Source organism: Sus scrofa, chromosome 13 (genome assembly GCF_054392235.1).
Source record: "Sus scrofa isolate SSC_HxYL_T2T_F1_AM1 chromosome 13, Sscrofa_HxYL_maternal_Yorkshire_Landrace_v2.0, whole genome shotgun sequence".
In the NCBI taxonomy this organism is placed as follows: domain Eukaryota; kingdom Metazoa; phylum Chordata; class Mammalia; order Artiodactyla; family Suidae; genus Sus; species Sus scrofa.
The window spans coordinates 18,106,804-18,131,221 of NC_139395.1; the positions used below are offsets into that span (position 1 = coordinate 18,106,804).

The 24,418-nt window shown below is 46.0% G+C and overlaps 1 protein-coding gene across 2 annotated transcripts in view; it reads left to right on the forward strand.

The window, feature by feature from the left end:
• GALNT15 (polypeptide N-acetylgalactosaminyltransferase 15) overlaps positions 1 to 24,418 on the forward strand; it is a 47,220-nt gene that overhangs the window by 19,945 nt on the left and 2,857 nt on the right. Inside the window, exons 4-9 of one of the 2 annotated variants that reach the window (XR_014822309.1) lie at positions 1,672 to 1,839; positions 7,549 to 7,666; positions 9,211 to 9,405; positions 10,348 to 10,479; positions 10,856 to 11,833; positions 20,320 to 20,363. Coding sequence is in view for 1 of the 2 variants with exons in the window: in NM_001206447.1 (NP_001193376.1) it covers positions 1,672 to 1,839; positions 7,549 to 7,666; positions 9,211 to 9,405; positions 10,348 to 10,479; positions 10,856 to 10,960; positions 23,641 to 23,784 (862 nt within the window). In the remaining variant the exon portion in view is untranslated. Of the gene's footprint in view, positions 1 to 1,671; positions 1,840 to 7,548; positions 7,667 to 9,210; positions 9,406 to 10,347; positions 10,480 to 10,855; positions 11,834 to 20,319; positions 20,364 to 23,640; positions 23,785 to 24,418 lie in introns of those variants that run through there. The other variant, NM_001206447.1, reaches the window with a different exon arrangement.

The window sequence follows — 24,418 nt, forward strand, 5'->3', positions numbered from 1 at the left end:
TTTGATATGGAGCTGCAGAAGTTGTTTATAAATTTTGGAGATTAATCCCTTGTCAGTCGATTCACTTGCAAAGATTTTCTCCCATTCTGTGGGTTGTCTTTTTGTGTTGTTTAGGGTTTCCTTTGCTGTGCAGAAACTTTGAAGTTTGATTAGATCCTATTTGTTTATTTTTCTTTTTATTGTCAATACTCTGATAGGTGGATCTGAGAAGATGTTGCTGTGATTTATGTCGGAGAGTGTTTGGCCTATGTTTTCCTCTAGGAGTTTGATAGTGTCTGGTCTTATATCTAGGTCTTTCATCCATTTTGAGTTTCTTTTTGTGTATGGTGTTAGGGAGTGTTCTAATTTCATTCTTGCCATGTGGCTGTCCAGTTTTCCCAGCACCACTTATTGAACAAGCAAAAGAAAATTATAGGCCAATTTCACTGACGAACATCGGTGCAAAAATCCTCAACAAAATACTAGCAAACTGTATCCAACAATACATTAAAAGGATTGTACGTCATGATCAAGTGGGATTTATCCCAGGGATGCAAGGGTCCAGAGAAGTCTTGAAAGAAAGAAAGAGGTAGGCATGCTCTTAACCAAACAGGCCCCTCATTCTTTGTGGGGGAAAAAAACGTATTTTCTAGAACAATGCTGTTCGGTAGAAACAGAACATGAGCCCCAGATATAACTTAAACAGGTCTAATAGTCATATTACAAAACAAAAAGAAGCAGATGAAATTAATTTTAACAAAACAAAACCCAATATGCCCAAAATATCATTTCAACATGTAATCAGTATGAGAATTACTAAGGTTTTTACATCTTGTTTTCATACTAAATTTTCTAAGTCCAGCACATATTTTATGCCTCATCTCAGTTTGGACAGATAGTATAGTAGGTCCCCAGTAGCCATGTGGCTGCTCTATTGGGCAGTGTGTCTGGATTGTGTTTCCGTGCCCTAGCAAGTGAAAGGTGTTGATAGTTTACTTGTTTTTTGCTTTTCTAAAAATGTTTTATTACGGTATAGTTGATTTGCAATGTTGTGCCAATTTCTGCTGTACAGCAAAGTCATGTATACATTCCCTTTCTTATATTATCTTCCGTCATGTTCTATCCCAAGAGACTGGATGTTGTTCCCTGTGCTGGACAGTAGGACCTCATGGCTTATCCATTCTAAATGTAATAGTTTGCATCTACCAACCCCGAACTCCCAGTCCATCCCAGTCCATTCCCCCTCCCCCTTGGCAACCACAAATCTGGACTCCATGTCTGTGAGTCTGTTTCTGTTCTGGTAATAGGTTCATCTGTGCCATATTTTTAGATTCCACATGTAAGTGATATCATATGGTATTTGTCTTTCTCTTTCTGACTTACTTCACTTAGTGTGACAATCTCTAAGTCCAATCGCTGCAAATGGCATCATTTCATTCTTTATTAAAGGCTGAGTTGTATTCCATTGTAGATATGTACCACATTTTCTTTTTTAAACTTAATTTTTATTAGAGTATAGTCGATTTACAACGTTGTGCCAATTTCTGCTGTATAGCAAAGTGACCCATTCGTACGTAGATATACTCCCTTTCTTATATTATCTTCCATCATGGTCTATCCCAAGAGACTGGATGTAGTTCCCTGTGCTGGACAGTAGGGGGATCCCTTATTTGATTCTGTGGTTCTTTCCAGGAGCAGAGTGGTGTCTCCAGTCCTAGACGTGATTGACTGGAAGACTTTCCAGTATTACCCCTCCAAGGACCTGCAGCGTGGGGTATTGGACTGGAAGCTGGATTTCCACTGGGAGCCTTTGCCAGAGCACGAGAGGAAGGCCCTCCCATCCCCCATCAGCCCCATCAGGTGAGGCTTCTACACTCAGCCTGCTTTGCCTTTGCTTCCTTCAGGTGGACTCAGTGCCAGATTGTCTGGGCTTCCCCTGGCAAGTGACTCAATCAGTAAACTGGGGAGGTAATAATGGTACTTACCTTCTAGGGTTGTTGTGAAGATTGATTGAGTCAGTATAGGAAAAGCATGTAGAGAATGCCAGGCACTCAGCTATAAGCATTATTATTGTTACACTGTTAAATGAATAGAGTCCAGAGAAACTTCCAGACGGTGCAAGTGGAAAGTGAATGCACCTGACCTGGGATCTCCTCCCAGCTCTGTCTCGCCAGGTAACACTGGAATTTTCCTGGTCTCAGATGTTTTCTCGGTAGGTGAGGAAGAATTCAGCCAGGTGAGTGCTGAGACACTGTAAATCTCAGAATAGTCCAGTTTTATGATTTTCTTCTCACATGTTTGGTTTTTAGATAAGCACTCTATTTAAGTCAACGTTCTAGATCTCTTTTGCTAAATAACAAACCATCCAAACTTTTTTTAATGGCAGAAATAAATCATTTTTTTCAGTTTTATTGAAATATCATTGACATACAACACTGTGTAGTTTAAGGTGTATAGTATACATATATTGACATTCATATGTTGCAAAATAATTATCACAATAAGTTTAGTTAATATGCATCCCCTCATATAGTTAAGTTTTTTTCCTTGTAATAAGAACTTGTAGCATTTACTCTCTTAGCAACTTTCAAATACACCTTATAGCAATGCTAACTATAGATGTCATCAAACCATCCAAACTTTTTTTAAAGAATTAATTTTTTTTTTCCATTATAGTTGATTGACAGTGTTCTGTCAATTTCTACTGTACAACAAAGTGCTGGAGATATATATATATACACATATATATATATATTCTTCTTCTCACATTAGCCTCCATCATGTTCCATCACAAGTGACTAGATATAGTTCCCTGTGCTATTTTTGTTTTTGTGGGGTTTTTTAAAGAATTTTAAAAATTTTTTCCATTATAGTTGATTTACAGTGTTCTGTCAATTTCCACTGTATAGCAAAGTGACTCAGTTTTATATATATATAAAAACCATCCAAACTTAATGGCATAAAATAACTGTTTCTCAAGACCATGGACTGTGGGTCATGAATTCTGAAAGGGCACATTGGCATTGGCTGTCTCTGCTCCATGGTGTCTGGGCCTCAGAAGGACTGTCCTTTACTAGACTAGACTGGCTGGAAGTGACTCAACAGCTGGCACAGGAATCCCCTGGAGTTTGATGCTGGCTGTCTCTGGGACCTAGTGGGGGCTTCTTCCCCCTTCTCTCCGTGAAGTCACTGCACACGGGCTAGTTGGGGCTTGTTACACTGTGGCACACTGGGTTCCAAGAGCAAGTATTCCAAGAAAGCCAGGCAAAGCAAGCTCCATCCCCCTCTCTGCTTTTTTTTAAAAAAAACAAAATTGTTGAGGTGAAATTCATATAGCATAAAAGGAACCATTTAAAATGAACAATTCAGGAGTCTCCTGGTATGCTCAGTGGACTAAGGATCTGGCGTTGTCACTGCTGTGGCACAGATTCAATCCCTGGCTGAGGAACTTCTCCATGCTGCAAGACACCGCCAAAAAGAAGTTAAAACACAGAAAAAGTAAACACTTCAGTAGCAGTTAGTACATTCACGATATTGTGCCACCACCTCCTGTGTCAGTTGCAAAACATTTCTATTATTCCAGTGTAAAATCCTTTACTTAGTATCTCTAGTTGCCCCTGGCAACCCCCAATCTATTGTCTGTCTCTGTGGATTTATCCATTCTGGATAGTTCATATCAATGAAATTGTACAAGGCATGACTTTTGGTTCTGGCTTCTTTCACTTAGAAAAATGTTTTAGAACAGTATGTATTCCCTTCGATAACCAAGTCTCAGAAGTCACCTGGGGTCACTCTCACTATAGTTGCAGCCCACCCAGGTTCAAGGGAAGGAGACATGGACCCTGCCTCTCAGAAGGAGCAATGTTAATGTCACATTGTAAGAAAGTCTATGGGACAAGGGGTCTGTGGGTGTCCACCTTCAGCCAATCAACTTACTCAAAACCAAGCAATTACGCAAGTGGTTTCTGAGAGCCTAGTCCAGGGACACAAAGTGAAGGCATTAGGCACAAACAGGCCTTCCAAGGGTCTGTCCGAGGGCATTGAACCCTAACAGCTGGGGCATGATAAGCCACAAGCTTAGCTATGCAAAAACTATTTCTCTTTCTTTCCTTTTTTTAAAATTGAAGTATAGTTGATTGCCAATGTTGTGTTAATTTCTGCTCTATAGCAAAGTGATATATATATATATATATATATATTCTTATTTTAATATCCTTTTTATTTCTCTTTATTTCCTAATAACTGGATTTAGGTAATTTCTATCCTGACCTCCATTTCCTAATGGCAGAAAACTTCCAGACAAATGAGACAAATTCATTGATAGCTTAATCATCTCATCTTTAGAAGTTCCCGTCATGGCTCAGCAGTTAACGAATCTGACTAGCATCCATTAGGACACAGGTTGGATCCCTGGCCATGCTTAATGGATTAAGGATCTGGTGTTGCCATGGGCTGTCACTGATGTGGCTCGGATCCTGCATTGCTGGGACTGTGGTGTAGGCCAGTAGCTGTAGCTCTGATTGGACCCCTAGCCTGGGAACCTCCATATGCTGCGGGTGTGGCCCTAAAAATCGAAAAAAAAAAAAAAATCTCATCTTTAAATCTGTCATCTGAGCACATGTCCACCCTCCCGTCACCCTGGGGTTGACTTTGGGCTCCAGACTTTAGTGGGGGAGCTGGGTGGAGAGGGAGTGCTGCGCCTCGGGCTTCCGCTGTCCTGTGTCATATTTGCCATGATGCATCTTCGCCAGCGGTGTTGTCTGTCGGGGTTCCAGAAGCCTCCACATTGCATCTGCCAAAGTGTCACATTCTCTCCTGGCCCCATGGCACAGCTCGTGCTGGTGTGCTGATGGTTTGGGGGCCTCCATGGAGTGGCACCCGTCACCTTCTGCCTGGATCCCCAGGATGCTGCCTGGACTGGATCTCCTGGGGCTGAGGGCAGTAGGGGTTCCTGAGCTCTCAAGGCAGCCAGACTGGAGGCGGGCAAAGTACCCTCTGCGCTCAGATCCCCAGACAAGCATAGGATCCACCTCCTCCAGGAATTAACTCTGAAGGTGTAAAGCCAGACATGAGGCCCTTCTTCTAAGGGCACCAGGTCTATGGGGTCACCCTCTGACCTCATTTATCCATAATTATTCCCTTAGAGGCCCCATCTCTAAACACAATACACTGGGGGTTAGGACTTTGACCTGTGAGTTTCGGAGGAACAGAAATACTCAGTCTGCAACAGGCAACATCAGCCTGGGGCCTCATATTCCGAGCAGGGAAGGTTCATGGTGTTGAGGTGCAGATATGAGGGGGGCGGTGCAGAGCTGGATGTCTGCCACCTCCTTCCATCATAGGTATGTATTCCTGAAAGCACAGAGAGCTTTGTTTGGATGCTCTGTCATTCTTTTACTGGCCCATCAGCATCTTCTGAGCATCTGCTAAGTGCCAGACACTCTGACACAAAGAATTGAAAGGGAGTTTCCTAGACCTCCCTAATGGTGTGGGGAAAGTGATAAACGAGTCAACACTTGTCCACAGGAAGCTAAGAGAGGTGCCCGCTGGAGGGAACTATTTATTCTGCTCCGGCTGAAGCAAAGGGATTCTATTCAAGAGAAGAGACTTCTCAGAGGCCTTTGACCAGCCTGAGGCAAAGGCACCCTGACCCCAGGCATCAGCCCTCTCTGGGAACTTCCTCTAGGCCTCAGGGCTTCTCTGATGCCCAAAGTCACTATAGGTCACCTTGACCTACCTGGTTTGGCCAAAGTCAACACCTGTCCTGTTCTAGCCAGAGAGAGCTGGGCCAGCTTTGTGCTGGCCCAGGTCCTTCCCTGAGACCCAGCCGCTCCCTGGGTGACCATGGAGGCCTCAGGCTCTCGTCCAGGGCCCAGATCCTTCCTCACACATGTTCATACGGTTCTACCCATGTCTCCCCTCACCCCAGATACTCTGACTTCATGTCCTCTCTCATCTGTCTGGTGAGAGAGCAGGAAATAGGACAAGGTTGGGTACAGGCTATATACAGATGCTAGGAAAATTCCGGAAAGGATAACATCATTTGTACATTTGCAAATGTTAGTATTAAGTAATATGATTGAACATATGTGCCATGTTAGCGCAACCCTTACCATAATTGTGTGAAGCAGTTACTGTTAGTAATTCCTGTTATCAATCCCATTTTCCACTTGTGAGAACTGAAGTACATAGAGATTAAATTACAGATTAAAACCCCAGAGGTTGCTCAGCTTCGTAAAGTTGTTGAAGGTAGATCCAGGATTAAAACCTGATTGGCCAGCCTCCTGACACAAAGATCTTCACTGCTCTGCTCTGCTGTGTTTCAAATACGAGCTCACAGTCTGTCATCCACAGGTCCATAAAGACTATGCAGACACCCATGTCAGTTCACAGCAGCATTTGCTGCCAATGCCTCATGAAAAAGGATTTGGTTTTCAGAGATCTTTGGATTTTGGCAGGCACATGTACTTTATATGACATTTCTTTTAGTTCCCACACAACCCCATTATGAAACACTGTTACTGTCCTGATTAGAGGTAAGGAAACTGAGCCCAGAGAGGTCATCTATCTCACTCGAGATCTTATCTATTGTAAGTGGCAGAATGAGAAGTTGTGTCAAGGAAGTAATAATTACAATACTTGTTTTTAATATTGTGGTATAACTTAGTATTTTTAATCACCTAAAGGTCAGCAGTTTTGCTAAGGTAAAACTGTTTTCTTAGTAATTAAAATTATTAATTAAAAATGTTAATTAAAAATATTCCTTGAGGCATACTCAGAGTTTGACTGCATTCAAATTTTTTCTCCTTATTTATTTATTTATTTATTTGGCCAAACCCACAGCTTGGAAGTTCCGGGGCCAGGGATTAAACCCTCTCCACAGCAGCAACTCAAGCCATAGCAATGACAACACTGGACCCTTAACCTGTTCAGCCACTGGGGAACTCCAATTTTTTTTGGCTTCTGAGTAAAGAGCTCCTTGATCCAAGCCTCTGGCTCTACCCTCCCTTGTTAAACCCTTCTGAGGGATGAAGTCATCTTAATTCCATCCCTTGGGGATTCCCGCTTTCCGTGTTTTTAAGTTATGTGCATTTCCCCCAGAGCAGGTTAGGTCCTGTCTACTTCCAGCGTCCCTGGTGGATTCATCTTAGAGTTGGGGAGGGGGTGAATGTTCATAAAGCAGATAAGAGGTGAGGCCAGGGGTGAGGGAGGGAAGAGGCCCACAGGTTCCCTCTGTCTGGGCCTGGGGCTGCCAGCCTTAAGGCGTCTTATTTTAACCAAGGTCTTCTTCCCAAAGGTCTTTCCAGAGGCCCCCTCTAAAGGAACAGTACCCAAGGATGGAGTTTAAAAGGCCCGGGCAACCCGTGCTCTCTTTTCATGAAATCCTGTGATTTCTGACAGGCTTGCTTGGCTCCAGTCTTGCAATTAAAAGCATTGAGATCTGTCTGATTCCAGAGTCCACTCTCTGGGCTACTGGAGCCCCTGTCCCCCACAGCCATTATCCCCCTGCCCCCACTCCAGAGGTGCTCCAGGTTCTGAACTGCGGAGTGTTCCCCCTTCTCTCCCCAGGACCCCTGTGGTGCCCGGCGGGGCTGTGGCCATGGACAGACATTACTTCCAAAACACTGGAGCCTACGATCCTCTCATGTCACTGCAGGGCGGCGAGAACCTCGAACTGTCTCTCAAGGTACGTCCCGGGCCAGGTGGGCCAAGTGTACGGTCATGGCTTGGAGGTCAGGCGGAAGGCAAACTGCAAGGTTATTAAATGTGGTGTGTCAAATCCTCCTTTCTCCCTGCCTTTTTTTTTTTTTTTTTTTTTTTTTTTTTTTTGCCACACCTGCAGCATATGGAGGTTCCCAGGCTAGGGGTCCAACTGGAGTTACAGCTGCTGGTCTACACCACAGCCACAGCCAACTCGGGATCCAAGCCACATCTGTGACCTACACCACAGGTCACAGCCATTCCTGATCCTTAACCCACTGAGTGAGGCCAGGGATCAAACCTGCAACCTCATGGTTCCTAGTCGGAATCATTTCCACTGTGCCATGATGGGAATACCCTCCCTGCTTTTTCATCTCTCTTGACTTCACCTCGGTTTCCTTCCTGAACTCATCTATCAGACCTGCCTATAAGAAAGGGCTTGTTATCAGTTAGCTGTCTCCACCTGAGCACAGAACATCCCATGCATTCTCCACACCAGCCCCCGTAGCACCTTGATAATTTCACAGCACGCATGGGCCAAAACAGACACCAAGCAGTTCTGTGGGTTGACCAGTTTGGTCCAAACAGCATAATAAGTAATTTGTCCTAAGAGCTTGGCACCTATTGGGTGCCACACAATTTCTCAAGCCTTGGAATCAGACGGGGCCCAGCACCCTCATTTCCTTTCCACCTTGATTTTTTCATCACAGCAACCACTGAAACCCAACCCAGCAAAGATAGACATCACGAAAAGGGCAGCCCTCCAGGGCAGAAACCGTGTATTACCCTGAGCTTAGAGTCTGCAGAACACCCAACAGATATTACTGTTTCTCTGAACACTGAAAATATCCCACATGTGCTTTTGAATTTGCTGTGGCACCTTCAGGTACTGTGGCACTCAGTTTGGGCCTCCAGTCTTTCTGGTTCTCGGTGTTTTTTGGTTCCTGTGGTGCCTATCCTAGACATGTTTTCACTTTCCTCCTTATCCTCAAGTGTGGTGTTAAAAGGCTTCTGCTTAAGGAAATTTTGCTTTGCTCTCCACACAAGTGGCTTCTGGTGCCTTGGCAGCAGGAGGCTTCACAGGTTTTTAGAAACTCCCTGGCCATGAGGGATACCTTTCCCTGCACCCAGTTCTGCGCAGGGAAGCCAGACGGCACAGAACACCCACTTCCCTGAGGAAGCACCTTGGGAGAATCCAGGTGCCCATAGCTTGACCGCATCTCTAAGCGCTGCATCTGGGCTTGCGTTTCAAGGTGGGGGCGGGGCAGGGCGTGTTCAGGTAGTTGCACGGATGTAGCCCCTCACTCTGCAGGTTCTGCTCCAGGACAACAGCCCTCATTCTCCCTGCCTTGTCACCCCCTTGCTCAGAGCTCTCAGATCTCAAAACTCCACTCCACCCTGAGAACCAGAACCATCTTTCTAGTTTTCATTCCGGAGTCCCTGAGCATTTTGCCAGCCCCTCACAGGCCCCTTGCTTCCCAGGCTCTCGGACAGAAGCACAGCAGGGTTTATTTTGTCCTTTCATGGCAGGCCTGGCTCTGTGGAGGCTCCGTTGAAATCCTTCCCTGCTCCCGGGTGGGACACATCTACGGACCTCAGGATGCCCACTCACCCCTCGAGCAGGAGGCCGCTCTGCAGAGCAAGGTCCGCATCGCTGAGACCTGGCTGGGCGCCTTCAAGGAAACCTTCTACAGACACAACCCAGAGGCCTTGTCCTTGAGCAAGGTAAGGGGAGAGCCGGGCAGGGGCTTCTGTGCCTAACCAGGGCCACTGGGTGGAGGCTGGGCCAGGGGCACCTCCCCTCCCACCTGGAAGGAAAAATAGAACCTTCTGGCTTGTGCTTCTGTGAATGGGCCCTGTCAAGTGGCTCCTTTCCCTGGTGGGGTTGTCCTCTCTCTGCCAGCCTCTCCCAGGGGGCATCCCAGCTGGTCTCAGCCCGGAACCCCCTGATGTCTGTGGGAGGCACCTAAGAAGTGTGGCCCTTCATCATGTGGCCAGAGGAGAGACCCGCAGGGGATGGGGGGAAGTAAGCACTGAAGTAGGTCATTCTGGACAACGGGTTCAAGGCTGTGAAATTACCCAAGACATGAAACAAGTGAAAGTATAAAAATAAACATAAAGGACACCCCCCAGAAAAAGGCACAGAAAAATACACTTTTTTTTTTTTTTTTTTTGTCTTTTTTAGGGCCTCACTCACAGCATATGGAAGGTCCCAGGCTAGGGGTCAAATCGGGGCTATAGCTGCCCGCCTACTCCAGAGCCACAGCCGTGTGGGATCCAAGCCACGTCTGCGACCTACACCACAGTTCATGGCAACGCCAGATCCTTAACCCACTGAGCGAGGCCAGGGATTGAACCTGCATCCTCTTGGCTACTATTTGGATTTGTTTCCACTGAGCCACAGCGGGAACTCCAGAAAAACAGACATTTTAAACATTTAATTAAATGCCTACAAACAGTGCATTTTCAACTGGTCAGCTACTCCTCAGCTCAGGTCTGACAGTGTGACACACAAATGCTATTTAAGGTGGGACATGATTCACAGTGATGTTTGCTGGCCCCATCCTTCAGGCTTCCTCCCATACACCTCTGGCTCTCCCCCAACACATGAACTCTGATATGAAACAACTTCCTTCGTCTTGCTGCCTGTGTTTCTGTCCTCCCCAGGCTGGGAAGCCGGACTGCACAGAACGCCAACAGCTGCAGAGGAGGCTGGGCTGTCGGACCTTCCACTGGTTTCTGGCCAACATCTATCCTGAACTGTATCCATCTGAACGCAGGCCCAGGTTCTCTGGAAAGGCAAGAATGATCAAGACAAAGGGCAGAGAAAGGGGAAGTGGAGGGGCTGGTTAGCTTTCTGAGATAGGATCTGAAGTTCAGATGTTCTTCCGTGATGCCGGCCAACCAGTCTCAGCTCAGTAGGCCTCCCTGTGAGGGGTGGCTGGGCTACCTCATAACCCGTCCCAGGGCCCTTCACCAGGACAGGTGCTGCAGCCTCTTTCAGGAGGCTGGGGCCCTAGAATCAGTGGCTTCAGCTTCACCTCACTCATTTCTGTGGCTGAACATGGGACCTTGAGCTGTACTGCAGAGACACCGGAGGAAAGAAATGCTGCCACCAGGGGGCATCTTTGCAGCAGAGGGCGGGATTCACTTCTGTGTGGATGTCCCCTTGCAGCTCCACAACACCGGACTCGGCTTCTGTGCGGACTGCCTGGCGGAAGGTGACGTCCTGGGCTGTGCCATGATGCTGGCTCCTTGCAGTGACAGCCAGCCGCAGCAGGTGGGTGGCCAGCCGTCTCAGACATGCAGAGGGTCTTTGCTGGGAGGCCGTGCCCTTTCCCTCCTTTTAGCAATCCCATGTCCCTTGACCCAGGTGCATGGTCCCCCCCCTGCTACCTGCCCCTGATGATCCATCCCCATCCCTGAGAATATGAGCATCTGAGCTTGAGGGAAAGCACCAGGCTGTTTAGCCAATGCTTTCATCTGACAGATAAGGAAACTGAGGCTTCGAGAGTGACTAGCCCAGGAGCCACAAGCTCAGATGTCTCCAGGGTCCAGGCTGGTAAAGGGAATGAGGTCAGTGAGCTGGGGGGAGCACCATCTGAAAGGACAGCTGTGCCGGCCCCAGACTCCATGTCTTTTGTTTTGCATGAAAGCTACCAGTATCATGAGGTCATCCAAAAATTTAAAAGACACTGGAAATCCAGAGTTTATGGAAAAGATCCCTATATTTTCTCTTTTTTTTAATTGAAGTATGGCTGATTTACAATGTTGTGTTAGTTTCAGGTGGACAGAGTGATTCAGTTATACATATACATACATGCATATGTATATTCTTTTCCAGATTCTTTTCCATTATACTTTATTACAAGATATTGAATATAGCTCCCTGTGCTATACAGTAGGACCTTGTGCATTATGTAGTTCGTATATAGTAGGGTGTATCTCCTAATCCCAAACTCCTGATTTTCCCTGCCCCCATTTCCCACTTTGGTGACCCTAAGTTTGTTTACTATGTCTGTGATTCTGTTTCTGTCTTGTAAATGTACTCAATGAAGTAAGTCAGACAGAGAGAGACAAATATCATATGATGTCACTTATATGTGGAATCTTAAAAAACTGATGCAAGTGAACTTATTTACAAAACAGAAGAGCTTTCTGTTTATTTTTTTTTTTTATTTTTTTTTTTTTTTGTATTTTGTTTTTTGTTTTTTTTTTTTTTAATTTTATTTTCCCACTGTACAGCAAGGGGGTCAGGTTATCCTTACATGTATACATTACAATTACAGTTTTTCCCCCACCATTTCTTCTGTTGCAACATGAGTATCTAGACATAGTTATCAATGCTATTCAGCGGGATCTCCTTGTAAATCTATTCTAAGTTGTGTCTGATAAGCCCAAGCTCCCGATCCCTCCCACTCCCTCCCCCTCCCATCAGGCAACCACAAGTCTCTTCTCCAAGTCCATGATTGATTTTCTTTTCTGAGGAGATGTTCATTTGTGCTGGATATTAGATTCCAGTTATAAGTGATGTCATATGGTATTTGTCTTTGTCTTTCTGGCTCATTTCACTCAGTATGAGATTCTCTAGTTCCATCCATGTTGCTGCAAATGGCATTATGTCATCCTTTTTTATGGCTGAGTAGTATTCCATCGTGTATATATACCACATCTTCCGAATCCAATCCTCTGTCGATGGACATTTGGATTGTTTCCATGTCCTGGCTATTGTGAATAGTGCTGCAATGAACATGCGGGTGCATGTGTCTCTTTTAAGTAGAGCTTTGTCCGGATAGATGCCCAAGAGTGGGATTGCAGGGTCATATGGAAGTTCTATGTATAGATTTCTAAGGTATCTCCAAACTGTTCTCCATAGTGGCTGTACCAGTTTACATTCCCACCAACAGTGCAGGAGGGTTCCCTTTTCTCCACAGCCCCTCCAGCACTTGTTATTTGTGGATTTATTAATGATGGCCATTCTGACTGGTGTGAGGTGGTATCTCATGGTAGTTTTGATTTGCATTTCTCTTATAATCAGCGATGTTGAGCATTTTTTCATGTGTTTGTTGGCCATCTGTATATCTTCCTTGGAGAAATGTCTATTCAGGTCTTTTGCCCATTTTTCCATTGATTGATTGGTTTTTTTGCTGTTGAGTTGTATAAGTTGCTTGTATATTCTAGAGATTAAGCCCTTGTCAGTTGCATCATTTGAAACTATTTTCTCCCATTCTGTAAGTTGTCTTTTTGTTTTCTTTTGGGTTTCCTTTGCTGTGCAAAAGCTTTTCAGTTTGATGAGGTCCCATGGGTTTATTTTTGCTCTAATTTCTATTGCTTTGGGAGACTGACCTGAGAAAATATTCATGATGTTGATGTCAGAGAGTGTTTTGCCTATGTTTTCTTCTAGGAGTTTGATGGTGTCCTGTCGTATATTTAAGTCTTTCAGCCATTTGGAGTTTATTTTTGTGCATGGTGTGAGGGTGTGTTCTAGTTTCATTGCTTTGCATACAGCTGTCCAGGTTTCCCAGCAATACTTGCTGAATAGACTTTCCTTTTCCCATTTGATGTTCTTGCCTCCCTTGTCAAAGATTAATTGACCATAGGTGTCAGGGTTAATTTCCAGATTCTCTATTCTGTTCCATTGGTCTGTCTGTCTGTTTTGATACCAGTACCACACTGTTTTGATGACTGTGGCTTTGTAGTATTTCTTGAAGTCTGGGAGAGTGATGCCTCCTGCTTGGTTTTTGTTTCTCAGGATTGCTTTGGCGATTCTCGGTCTTTTGTGGTTCCATATAAATGTTTGGATTGTTTGTTCTAGTTCTGTGAAAAATGTCATGGGTAATTTGATAGGGATTGCATTGAATCTGTAGATTGCTTTGGGTAGGATGGCCATTTTCACAATATTGATTTTTCCAATCCAGGAACATGGAATATCTTTCCATTTTTTTACATCTTCTTTGATTTCTTTGATTAAGGTTTTATAGTTCTCGGCATATAGGTCCTTTACCTCTTTGGTTAGGTGTATTCCGAGGTATTTGATTTTGTGAGGTACAATTTTAAAAGGTATCGTATTTTTGTATTCCTTTTCTAATGCTTCATTGCTGGTATACAGAAATGCAACTGACTTCTGAATGTTAATCTTATATCCTGCCACTTTGCTGAATTTATTAATCAGTTCAAGGAGTTTTGGGGTTGAGTCCTTAGGGTTTTCTAGGTATAGAATCATGTCATCTGCATACAGTGACAGTTTGATCTCTTCTCTTCCTATATGGATGCCTTTGATTTCTTTTGTTTGTCTAATTGCTGTGGCTAAGACTTCCAAAACGATGTTGAAGAGCAGTGGTGAGAGTGGGCATCCCTGTCTTGTTCCAGATTTGAGTGAGAAGGCTTTCAGTTTTTCCCCATTGAGGATTATATTTGCTGTGGGTTTATCATAAATGGCTTTGATTATATTCAGGAATGTTCCCTCTATACCCACTTTGGCGAGGGTCTTGATCATGAATGGATGTTGAACTTTGTCAAATGCTTTTTCTGCATCTATTGAGATGATCATATGATTTTTGACCTTTTTTTTGTTAATGTGGTGTATGATGTTGATTGATTTGCGTATGTTGAACCATCCTTGAGAACCTGGGATGAACCCAACCTGGTCATGGTGTATAATTTTTTTGATATGTTGTTGGATTCGGTTGGCTAAGATTTTGTTGAGAATTTTTGCATCTATATTCATCAATGATATTGGGCGATAGTTTTCTTTTTTGGTGGTATCTCTGCCTGGTTTTGGAATGAGGGTGATGGTGGCCTCATAGAATGTCTTTGGGAGTATTCCTTCTTCTTCAACCTTTTGAAAGAGTTTAAGGAGGATGGGCACCAATTCCTCTTTATATGTTTGATAGAATTCACCTGTGAAGCCATCTGGTCCTGGGCTTTTATTTGTAGGGAGTGATTTTATGACCTCTTCAATTTCATTTCTGGTGATTGGTCTGTTCAGTTGGTCTGTTTCTGCTTGATTCAGTTTTGGCAGGCTGTAAGATTCTAGAAAATTGTCCATTTCTTCCAGATTGTCAAACTTATTGCCATATAGTTGTTCATAGTATTCTCTTATGGTTTTTTGTATTTCTGCTGTATCCGTTGTGATTTCTCCTTTTTCATTTATAATTTTGGTGATTTGGGTTCTTTCTCTCCTCTTTTTAGTGAGTCTGGCCAGGGGTTTATCAATTTTGTTCACCTTTTCAAAGAACCAGCTCTTGGTTTTATTAATTTTCTCTATTGTTTTTTGAGTCTCTATTTTATTGATTTCTTCTTTGATCTTTACAATTTCCTTCCTTCTGCTGACTTTAGGACTTCTTTGTTCTTCTTTTTCTAATTCATTTAGGTGGAGGGTTAAGTTGTCAATTTGGGATCTTTCTTCTTTTTTGAGAAAGGCCTGGATTGCTATAAATTTCCCTCTGAGCACTGCTTTCGCAGCATCCCATAGATTTTGAGAGGTTGTGTCTTCATTATCATTTGTTTCAAGATAGTTTTTAATTTCCTTCTTGATTTCCTCATTGACCCATTGGTTTTTTAGTAGCATGTTGTTTAGTCTCCATGGAGTAGGTTTTTTCTCTTTCCTTTTCCCATGGTTGATTTCTAATTTCATGGCATTGTGGTCAGAGAAGATACTTGAGATAATTTCTATGCTCCTAAATTTATTGAGATTCGCTTTATGTCCCAATATGTGGTCAATTCTTGAGAATGTTCCATGAGCATTTGAGAAGAATGTGTATTCTGATTTTTTTGGATGTAGTGTCCTGAAGATATCAATTAAGTCTAACTTTTCTATTGTTTCCTTTAGGATCTCTGTTGCTTTATTTGTTTTCTGTCTAGAGGATCTGTCCATTGATGTGAGGGGGGTATTTAGGTCTCCTACTATGATTGTATTCTCATCAATATCTCCCTTTATGTCTGTTAATATTTGTTGTATGTATCTGGGTGCTCCTATGTTTGGGGCATATATGTTGATGATAGTAACATCCTCTCCTTGGATGGATCCCTTAATCATTAAATAGTGTCCTTCTTTGTCTTTCTTTATGTCTTTTGTTTTAAAGTCTATTTTGTCTGATATGAGCGTTGCAACTCCTGCTTTTCTGTCATGTCTATTGGCATGAAATACTTTTCCCCAGCCTTTCACTTTCAATCTATATGTATCTTTTGTCCTAAGGTGAGTTTCTTGTAGGCAGCATATTGAAGGTTTTTGCCGTTTTATCCACTCAGCCATTCTGTGTCTTTTGATTGGGGCATTCAGTCCATTGACATTTAAGGTGATAATTGATAGATGATTATTTATTGCCATTTGATCCTCGTGTTCCAGTTGATTTTATGGTTCTCCATTCTTCCTTTCTTTTTTTTTTTTTTTTTTTTTTTTTTTTTTTTTTTTTTTTTTTGGTTGGATGGTCTCCTGTTATTATCTGCTTGAGTGTTTTTTTTTTTCATTTTTTGCAAATGCAATATTTGGTTTTGGCTTGTGGTTGCCCTGTTTTTTAAGTATGCTAACCCCTTCCCATAATTGTGTGTTTTAGCCTGATGGTCCTGTAAGTTCAAACACTTCATTATTATATTAAAATTAAGAAGAGAGACATACATACAAACAAAAAGGATTATTTACCTCCTAACATCCCTTGCCCACATTTTATGGTTTTGATGACTCTTTTATTTTTTTCTTTTTAATTTTATTTTGTTTGAAGCATGTTCATGATTAAATCTGTATGCTGGCTTATTTGAATGACTGCTCTCTGATTGTATCTTCCTCTGTCCTAGTTCTTCCTCTTCTTCTTCTTCTTTTTTTTTTTTTTTTTTTCTTTTTTCTTCCCTTTCCTTCCTTTCTTTTGGTTTAGAGAAGCCCTTTCAATATTTCCTTTAACCTGGGTTTTGTGTTGCTGTATTCTTTAAGTTTTTGTTTGTTGGGAAAAATTTTTATTTCCCCTTCTATTTTAAATGATATTCTTGCTGGATAAAGTATTCTAGGTTGCATATTTTTTCCTTTGAGCACTTTAAATATCTCTTGCCATTCCCTCCTGGCCTGTAGTGTTTCTGTAGAGAAATCAGCTGATATTCTTATGGGGGTTCCCTTGTAGGTAACATTCTGTTTTTCTCTTGCTGCCTTTAGGATCCTCTCTTTATCACTAACTTTTGCCATTTTTATTATGATGTGTCTTGGTGTGGGTCTGTTTGGGTTCAGTTTGTTTGGGGCCCTCTGTGCTTCTTGTATCTTGAATCCAGTATCCTTTAGATTTGGGAAGTTTCCAGCGATAATTTCTTCAAATATATTTTCCATTCCCTTATCTTTTTCTACTCCTTCTGGAATTCCTATTATGCGTAGATTGGCTCGTTTTATATTATCCCATAGGTCTCTTATATTGCTTTCCAGTTTTTTGATTCGGTTTTCTGTCTGTTGACCAGATTGAGTGATTTCCATTATTCTATCTTCCATATCACTGATTCGTTCTTCTGCATTATTCATTCTGGTTTTTACTGCCCCTAGTTCAGTTTGCATCTCTGCAAATGAATGTTCTAGTTTTTCTTGGCTCCTCCTTATATTTTCTAGCTCCTTTCTGAGGGTATCTGCATTGCTGTTCATATCTTCTCTTAATTCCTTCAGTATTTTCACTATTTCTCTTTTGAACTCCAGGTCTGTCAGACTGCAGAGATCAGTTTCATTGTTGACTGTTTTAGGTGAGTTCTCCTGTTGGTTTGACTGGGGGTGGTTTCTCAGCTTCTTCATCTTGCTTGTTGTCTTCTTTCTCCTGAGGGAGTTGTACTCTCCGTTATCGGGTAGTGTTTGCCTTGTCACTGCCGTGGAATATTTCCTGAGGGCTGTCGTTGTTGGTCAATCTTTTTTTGAGGCAGTGTGGCTTTTCTGGAGTGTTGATGGGACTAACAGTGTTTCTTTGAAGCAAAGGAGGACTTCCTGAGGGCAGACAGGACTGGGAGGTCCACCCCACGATGGTAGCAGATTTCACTTGGTTCTCAGCACCCCCTGGGGTCTTGGGCGGGTAGCAGGGCCCTTGGAGACTCAAGAGGTTCCTCCCCAGGGCAGCCCGATTCAGAAAGACCGTCTGAGATCTTTTCCCGATTCCGCCAGGCTTGTTGCAGCTTTTCTGGGCTGCAGGGGGTCCTGCCTGGAGCTGGCAGTCCTATGCAGCTGGTCCACTAGGTCTCAGCACCCCTTGGGGTCTTGGGCGAGTAGCAGGGCCTTTGGAGACTCAAGAGGCTCCTCCCCAGAACAGCCCGATTCAGAAAGACCGTCTGAGATCTTTTCCCAATTCGGCCAGGCTTGTTGCAGCTTTTCTGGGCTGCAGGGGGTCCTGCCTGGAGCTGGCAGTCCTATGCAGCTGGTCCACTAGGTCTCAGCACCCCTTGGGGTCTTGGGCGGGTAGCAGGGCCCTTGGAGACTCAAGAGGCTCCTCCCCAGGGCAGCCCGATTCAGAAAGACCGTTTGAGATCTTTTCCTGATTCGGCCAGGCTTGTTGCAGCTTTTCTGGGCTGCAGGGGGTCCTGCCTGGAGCTGGCAGTCCTATGCAGCTGGTCCACTAGGTCTCAGCACCCCCTGGGGTCTTGGGCGGGTAGCAGGGCCCTTGGAGGCTCAAGAGGCTCCTCCCCAGGACAGCCCGACTCAGAAAGACCGTCTGAGATCTTTTCCCGATTCCGCCAGGCTTGTTGCAGCTTTTCTGGGCTGCAGGGGGTCCTGCCTGGAGCTGGCAGTCCTATGCAGCTGGTCCACTAGGTCTCAGCACCCCTTGGGGTCTTGGGTGGGTAGCAGGGCCCTTGGAGACTCAAGAGGCTCCTCCCCAGGGCAGCCCGATTCAGAAAGACCGTTTGAGATCTTTTCCCGATTCGGCCAGGCTTGTTGCAGCTTTTCTGGGCTGCAGGGGGTCCTGCCTGGAGCTGGCAGTCCTATGCAGCTGGTCCACTAGGTCTCAGCACCCCCTGGGGTCTTGGGCGGGTAGCAGGGCCCTTGGAGGCTCAAGAGGCTCCTCCCCAGGACAGCCCGACTCAGAAAGACCGTCTGAGATCTTTTCCCGATTCCGCCAGGCTTGTTGCAGCTTTTCTGGGCTGCAGGGGGTCCTGCCTGGAGCTGGCAGTCCTATGCAGCTGGTCCACTAGGTCTCAGCACCCCTTGGGGTCTTGGGCGGGTAGCAGGGCCCTTGGAGACTCAAGAGGCTCCTCCCCAGGACAGCCCGACTCAGAAAGACCGTCTGAGATCTTTTCCCGATTCGGCCAGGCTTGTTGCAGCTTTTCTGGGCTGCAGGGGGTCCTGCCTGGAGCTGGCAGTCCTATGCAGCTGGTCCCCTAGGTCTTAGCACCCCCTGGGGTCTTGGGCGTGTAGCAAGGCCCTTGGAGACTCAAGAGGCTCCTCCCCGGGGGAGCCCGTCTCAGAAAAACCGTCGGAGAATTAGGTCGATCTATTCACGGCCTGGCTAGGCTTGTTCTAGCTTTTCTGGGCTGCAGGCCTTTTCTAGGGGGCTGGTGGTGTTTGGTGCTGCTCTGTGGAAGTGTAGCCCCTCCAAAGGGCAAGCAGGCCTGTGCAGGGAGAGCCCCTGCGGTGGTAGGCTTCAGGCAATTGTTGAGGCCAGCCCTCCTGGATGGCAGGCAGCCCCAGGTTCGGCGAGAGCGTAGGGGGTGGTGGGGGTGGGGGGAGGGAATGCACTGGGAAGCACAGCTTTCTGCTAGCTAGCGGGCCTGTAAGCTTGCTGTGGCGTGGGGGGTATTCTATGGGGACCCACCCCTTCTTCTCTCCCCTCCCCAGCACGGGCGCAGACCAGGCTCTTCTCCCAGGTTCCCTCTGAGGCGGCTTTCCACTTCCCCGCCCCTAGAGTATTGCTCCCTTCCTCTGCGACAGCTTTGTTTTCTAGTCTCCCAGGCAGTCTCTGCCCCGTCAAATGGTTTAGAGACCTCCCAAGCAGTTTCCGCTCTTCCCCGCCCCCCTAGCCCGGGGACTAATCTCTGGAGCCGAGGTCTCGGTGCCCAGCCCCCACCCAGGCGGCGCCCCCCGGCCCTTTCTTGGGGACTAACCTTCGGAGGCGAGGTCTCGGTGCCCAGCCCCAACCCAGGCGTCCCCCGGCCCCCTCTCGGGGACCAACCTTCAGAGCTGAGGTCTCGGTGCCCAGCCCCCACCCAGGCGTCCCCCGGCCCTTTCCCGGGGACTAACCTCTGGAGCCGAGGATTCGGTGCCCAGCCCCCACCCAGGCGTCTCAATTTTTGGTGACTGTGCCCGTAGTTCAGATGGTCCGTTGGGTTCTTGATCGTTTTTCCGTACTCCGACTTACTGCTACACTCTTCTCTGCATCTGGAGATTCCTCCGGTTCGTTTGATCTTTCCCCCGGTAGGAGACTTTCCAGGGTGCGGGATCCCTTTCTCCTCCGCAGTTCCCTTTCGGGAGCGCCCGTCCCGCTCGGATTCACCTTCTCTCACTCTCCTCTTTTCTCCCGTTCTGCCCAATAATGTCACGAACTTCTTGCCGTTATTGGAGTTTAGGTTCCTCTGCCAGCGATTGGTTGTTGTTCTGTGCGAGTCATTTCTTCTGTAGATGTGCTTTTTTTGTTGTGTTTGTGGGAGAGGGCGAGCGTGTCCCCCTACTCCTCCGCCATCTTGTCCTCCCGCCAGCTTTCTGTTTAAATTAAAATTCTATAATCAGAGGTCAAAGAAAATCTGTGTGAAGGCACATTTCCACCAGGGCATCTTTTTGAAACACCTGGACCAGCTCACTGGATCGTTAGCTAACTAGGACCAGAGACCGGGAAAAGTGGATCACTAAGAGGGAGCATTGAGAAAATGAGAGGGTCCCCCAAATAAAGTGCTGCCTCAAGCTCGGAACTCGTGACTGTATTCTTAAGAATCAAGTGCCCTGGAGTTCCCGTTGTGACTCAGCGGTAATGAACCCAACTAGTAACCATGAGGTTGAGGGTTCGATCCCTGGCCTTGCTCAGTAGGTTAAGCATCTGGCGTTGCCATGAGCTGTGGTGTAGTTTGCAGACATGGCTCGGATTTGGCGTTGCTGTGGCTGTGGTGTAGGCAGACAGCTGTAGCTCCTATTCGACCCCTAGCTTGGAAACCTCCATATGCCACACATGTGGCCCTACAAATCAAAAAAAAAAAAGAAAGAAAAAAAAAGATCAAGTGCCCTGTTGCTGAGTCCTGCCCCTTGTAGATGTGTTGTGTCTTTCAGGCACAACACATGGGGATCTATGTATGGGGACCAATACATAGGCCAGAGGGGGGACTTTAGGGCATCATGGGAGCCTGGTGTGTGTGTGTGTGTGTGTGTGTGTGTGTATGTGAAGTGGGGAGAGGGGACAGGATTTGAACAGACAAGCCTCATGGCCCCACTTGCCAGAGGGGGACTTAAACACAGAGGGAGTCATGGCTCCAGGTCTCAGAGCTGTGGCCTCACTCAGAATGTTTCCCACGCACAGAGCAATGTGGTTTGTGACACTCCTTCCTCAGGGAGAAAGGCCTTCGCTCCATGGTCAGAAGGAAGCAGAGGGTACAGATGCCCCGGGGGAAGGGAGGGGAACAGCACTTGAGCTCCCCTGGGGTGCACTGGAGGTCAGCTCAGGGATTCCCAGGGGCCCTGCTCTGTAGTGTGGCTGGAGTCCTCAGTACCCGGGAAGGGAGGGGCTGCCCCATGACAGCAAAAGCTTATGACCCAAAGGGAAGCCAAAGAGAGACACTGAACATGATTGACAGGCCCTCTGCCTACAGGGAGTATCCATCTTTGAGCCAGAAGTCCTGCTTATGGGTATATACGGCCAGATTGGAGAGACAAGTAAATCAATGCTGAGTCCGGGGAACAACCTAGAGGCAGAGGGTCCTTCCAGCATCATGAGGGCCCCTTGGTGATCAGAAAGGTCTCCTTGTACCTTAGGGTATTTCTTCTCTTCAAAATTTTCATCACAGGAATAACTGCCCAGGTACTGAGAAGCCCCTGTGACATTGGCTGAGAGTCGGTGGGTTCACTTCTTTACACAACTTGGATGATAACCCAGAAAGTCTAACCTGCCCCCAAATCTCTTTCCTTTCAGCCTGTGATGGGGCCTTTGTGTTAAGTTATCCTATCCCAAAGTCCTTACTGAAAACCAACAACAGGGGATTTCCCCTTGTGGTGCAGTGGAAACGAATCCAACTACTATCTATGAGAATGCAGGTTCAATCCCTGGCCTCACTCAGTGGGTTGGGGATCTAGCATTGCCGTGAGTTGTGGTACAGGTCACAGACGTTGCTCAGATCCCGTGTTGCTGTGGCTGTAGTGTAGTAGGTCAGTAGCTGCAGTTCCCATTCATCCCCTAGCCTGGGAACTTCCACATGCCATGGGAGCAGGCCTAAAAAGGGAAAAAAATAAAATAAAATAAAAACAAACAACAGGAGTCCACTTGTGGCACAGTGGGTTAAAGACCTGGCATTGTCACTGCAGCAGCTTGTGTTGCTGCTATAGAGTGGGTTCTATCCCTGGCCTGGGAATTTCCACATGCCATGAGTGTGGCCAAACAAACAAACAAAACCAATAACAAAGTGTAAATTCCTGGAGATACTGATCAAACAAGCCAGGTGAAGCCCTGAGAGCCTGGGGTGAAAGGCAAAGCCTGTCTTGGAGGGTCTGGAGTCCAGCCTTGCAGGCAGGACTGGGGAGGTCCTGGAACCCTGGGGGGAAGGCCTTGGGCCGGGGGGAAGCAGCTGCTCAGGATCTATTTGTCCCCTTTCAGTTTTGCCCTTTTACCAGTGTTCCAGAACATACCTGTAGGCACTCACATCTGCACAGGAGGAGGGTGGAAAGTGCTAGGTGAGGAGACCGTGTGATGGTGGAAACAGCTCGCCTTCTAGCTGTGAGACATCGGGCAGGCCTCTTAACCTCTCTGAGTCTTGGTTTCCTCTTCTGAAACTAGGACTAATAATCTTGCTTAGGCAAACAGAATATTGGCTTTCGGATTATTATTATTATCATTTTTTTGATCCTTGGTAGGGAGTAGGTGATGAGTAGGGACTTCCACATCCAGCAAAACTGAGAACTAGCTAAGCCTATGTGGGTTCAATCCCTGGCCTTGCTGAGTGGGTTAAGGATCTGGTGTTGCCACAAGCTGCGGCATAAGTCACAGATGTGGCTCAGATCTGGCATTGCTGTGGCTGTGGTATATGCTGGCAGCTGCAGCTCTGATTCAGTCCCTAGCCTAAGAACTTCCCTATGCTGCAGGTGCAGCCTTAAAAAGAAAAAAAGAGAGAGAGAGAGAATTTCAAGACACAAACAGTATTAAACCGAGTATATTAAACCAAGAATATTAAACCCTTGTAAGCATGAGGCCCCCTGCCATTGCACAGGTCACATGATCATGAAGCCAACCGCATCCCTCAGCCACAAAGTAATGTAAAAATTAGTTCAGGCTGTACTTGGCAGGAGCAAACAGAAAAACGGTTTTATCAGGATATGTTTCCAATCAGGCCCCACAGGCTTCCTACAGTTAAAGCCCATCTACAAAAGCATGCACGATCCACTCCTACGGAACCGGGGAGGAAATACAAACCATGAGTGAGAGTCAGCAGAAACAGCAGAAAGCAGGAAAGTTACTTGCAGGGCCCAGCCAGATGTCCCCAGAAAGAGATCAACTTGGGCCTCAGCAGTTTCCTCATCTGCCCTTCTGGCTGTACCTTCACAAAACACACGGATTCCTTTACGGCCTCAGCTATGACACAGTAATAATGGAGGATCTTGCCAGAATGTGTACATACGAATGTTAAAGTAGCTGGAAGGAGGAGATTTCAGAGGCCAGGGCTAATCCAGCATCGTATTTGTGGACCTGACTATGATACAGGGTCAAGCAGACCCCAGAAGAATCTGAAGATTGCCCCCTATTGCAGTGAGCTCTCCTTCCCTCCTCTCCAGCTGTGGAGACTGTCTCCTCCTAGCTGTGCTCATGGCTGTTCCCTCTGTCCCAGCACCTGGAGCACCCAGGCAGGAAGGAGATCCGCTATGGCAGTCCACAGCACCTGTGCTTTGATGTCAGGCGGGAGCAGGTGATTCTTCAGAACTGCACCAAGGAAGGCCCTGCCATCCACCAGCAACACTGGGACTACCAGGAGGTAAGGAATCCATCTGGAAGGGCTTGGCAGTGCCCCTGCCTGGCATATGTCTCAGGCACTTCCAAGAAGTCAAGTATTACTGTACAAACCTGTGTTTCTGTTGTTGAACTTATGACTTGGCACTAAGGCCTCAGGAGTAGGTAAACCAATCTTGCAGCAAAGTTATCCACTGGTATCTTGAAATGTACTAATTTGCCAGGTTTCTCTATAGCTCTGATCTTGATCATGGCATAGAAGGGACATTTTTCTTTTTCTTTCTTTCTTCCTTTTTTTTTTTTTTTTTTGCAATGCCCGCAGCATTTGGAAGTTCTCGGGCCAGGCACCAAACCCACACCACAGCAGTGACAACACCAAATCCTTAACCCACTGAGCCACTAGGGAACTCCCAAGACAGTCCCTTTATAAAGTTTATCAGCTCATCTCACAAGTAGGATCGTGTGAGCATGTTAACAGGAGTAGGCAACCGTGTTGGTGGTGTGATTTTAGGAGCAATGGGAAGGCCCACTCTGATTCCACAACCAAACAGATGAGGATGTAGATGGAACTTTCTTCCTTTGCAAAATCTACTCGGAGCATTTCACTATTCTAGTAAGACTTGGATTCCCATTGCCCCAGAGAGAAGCTCTAGATCCTT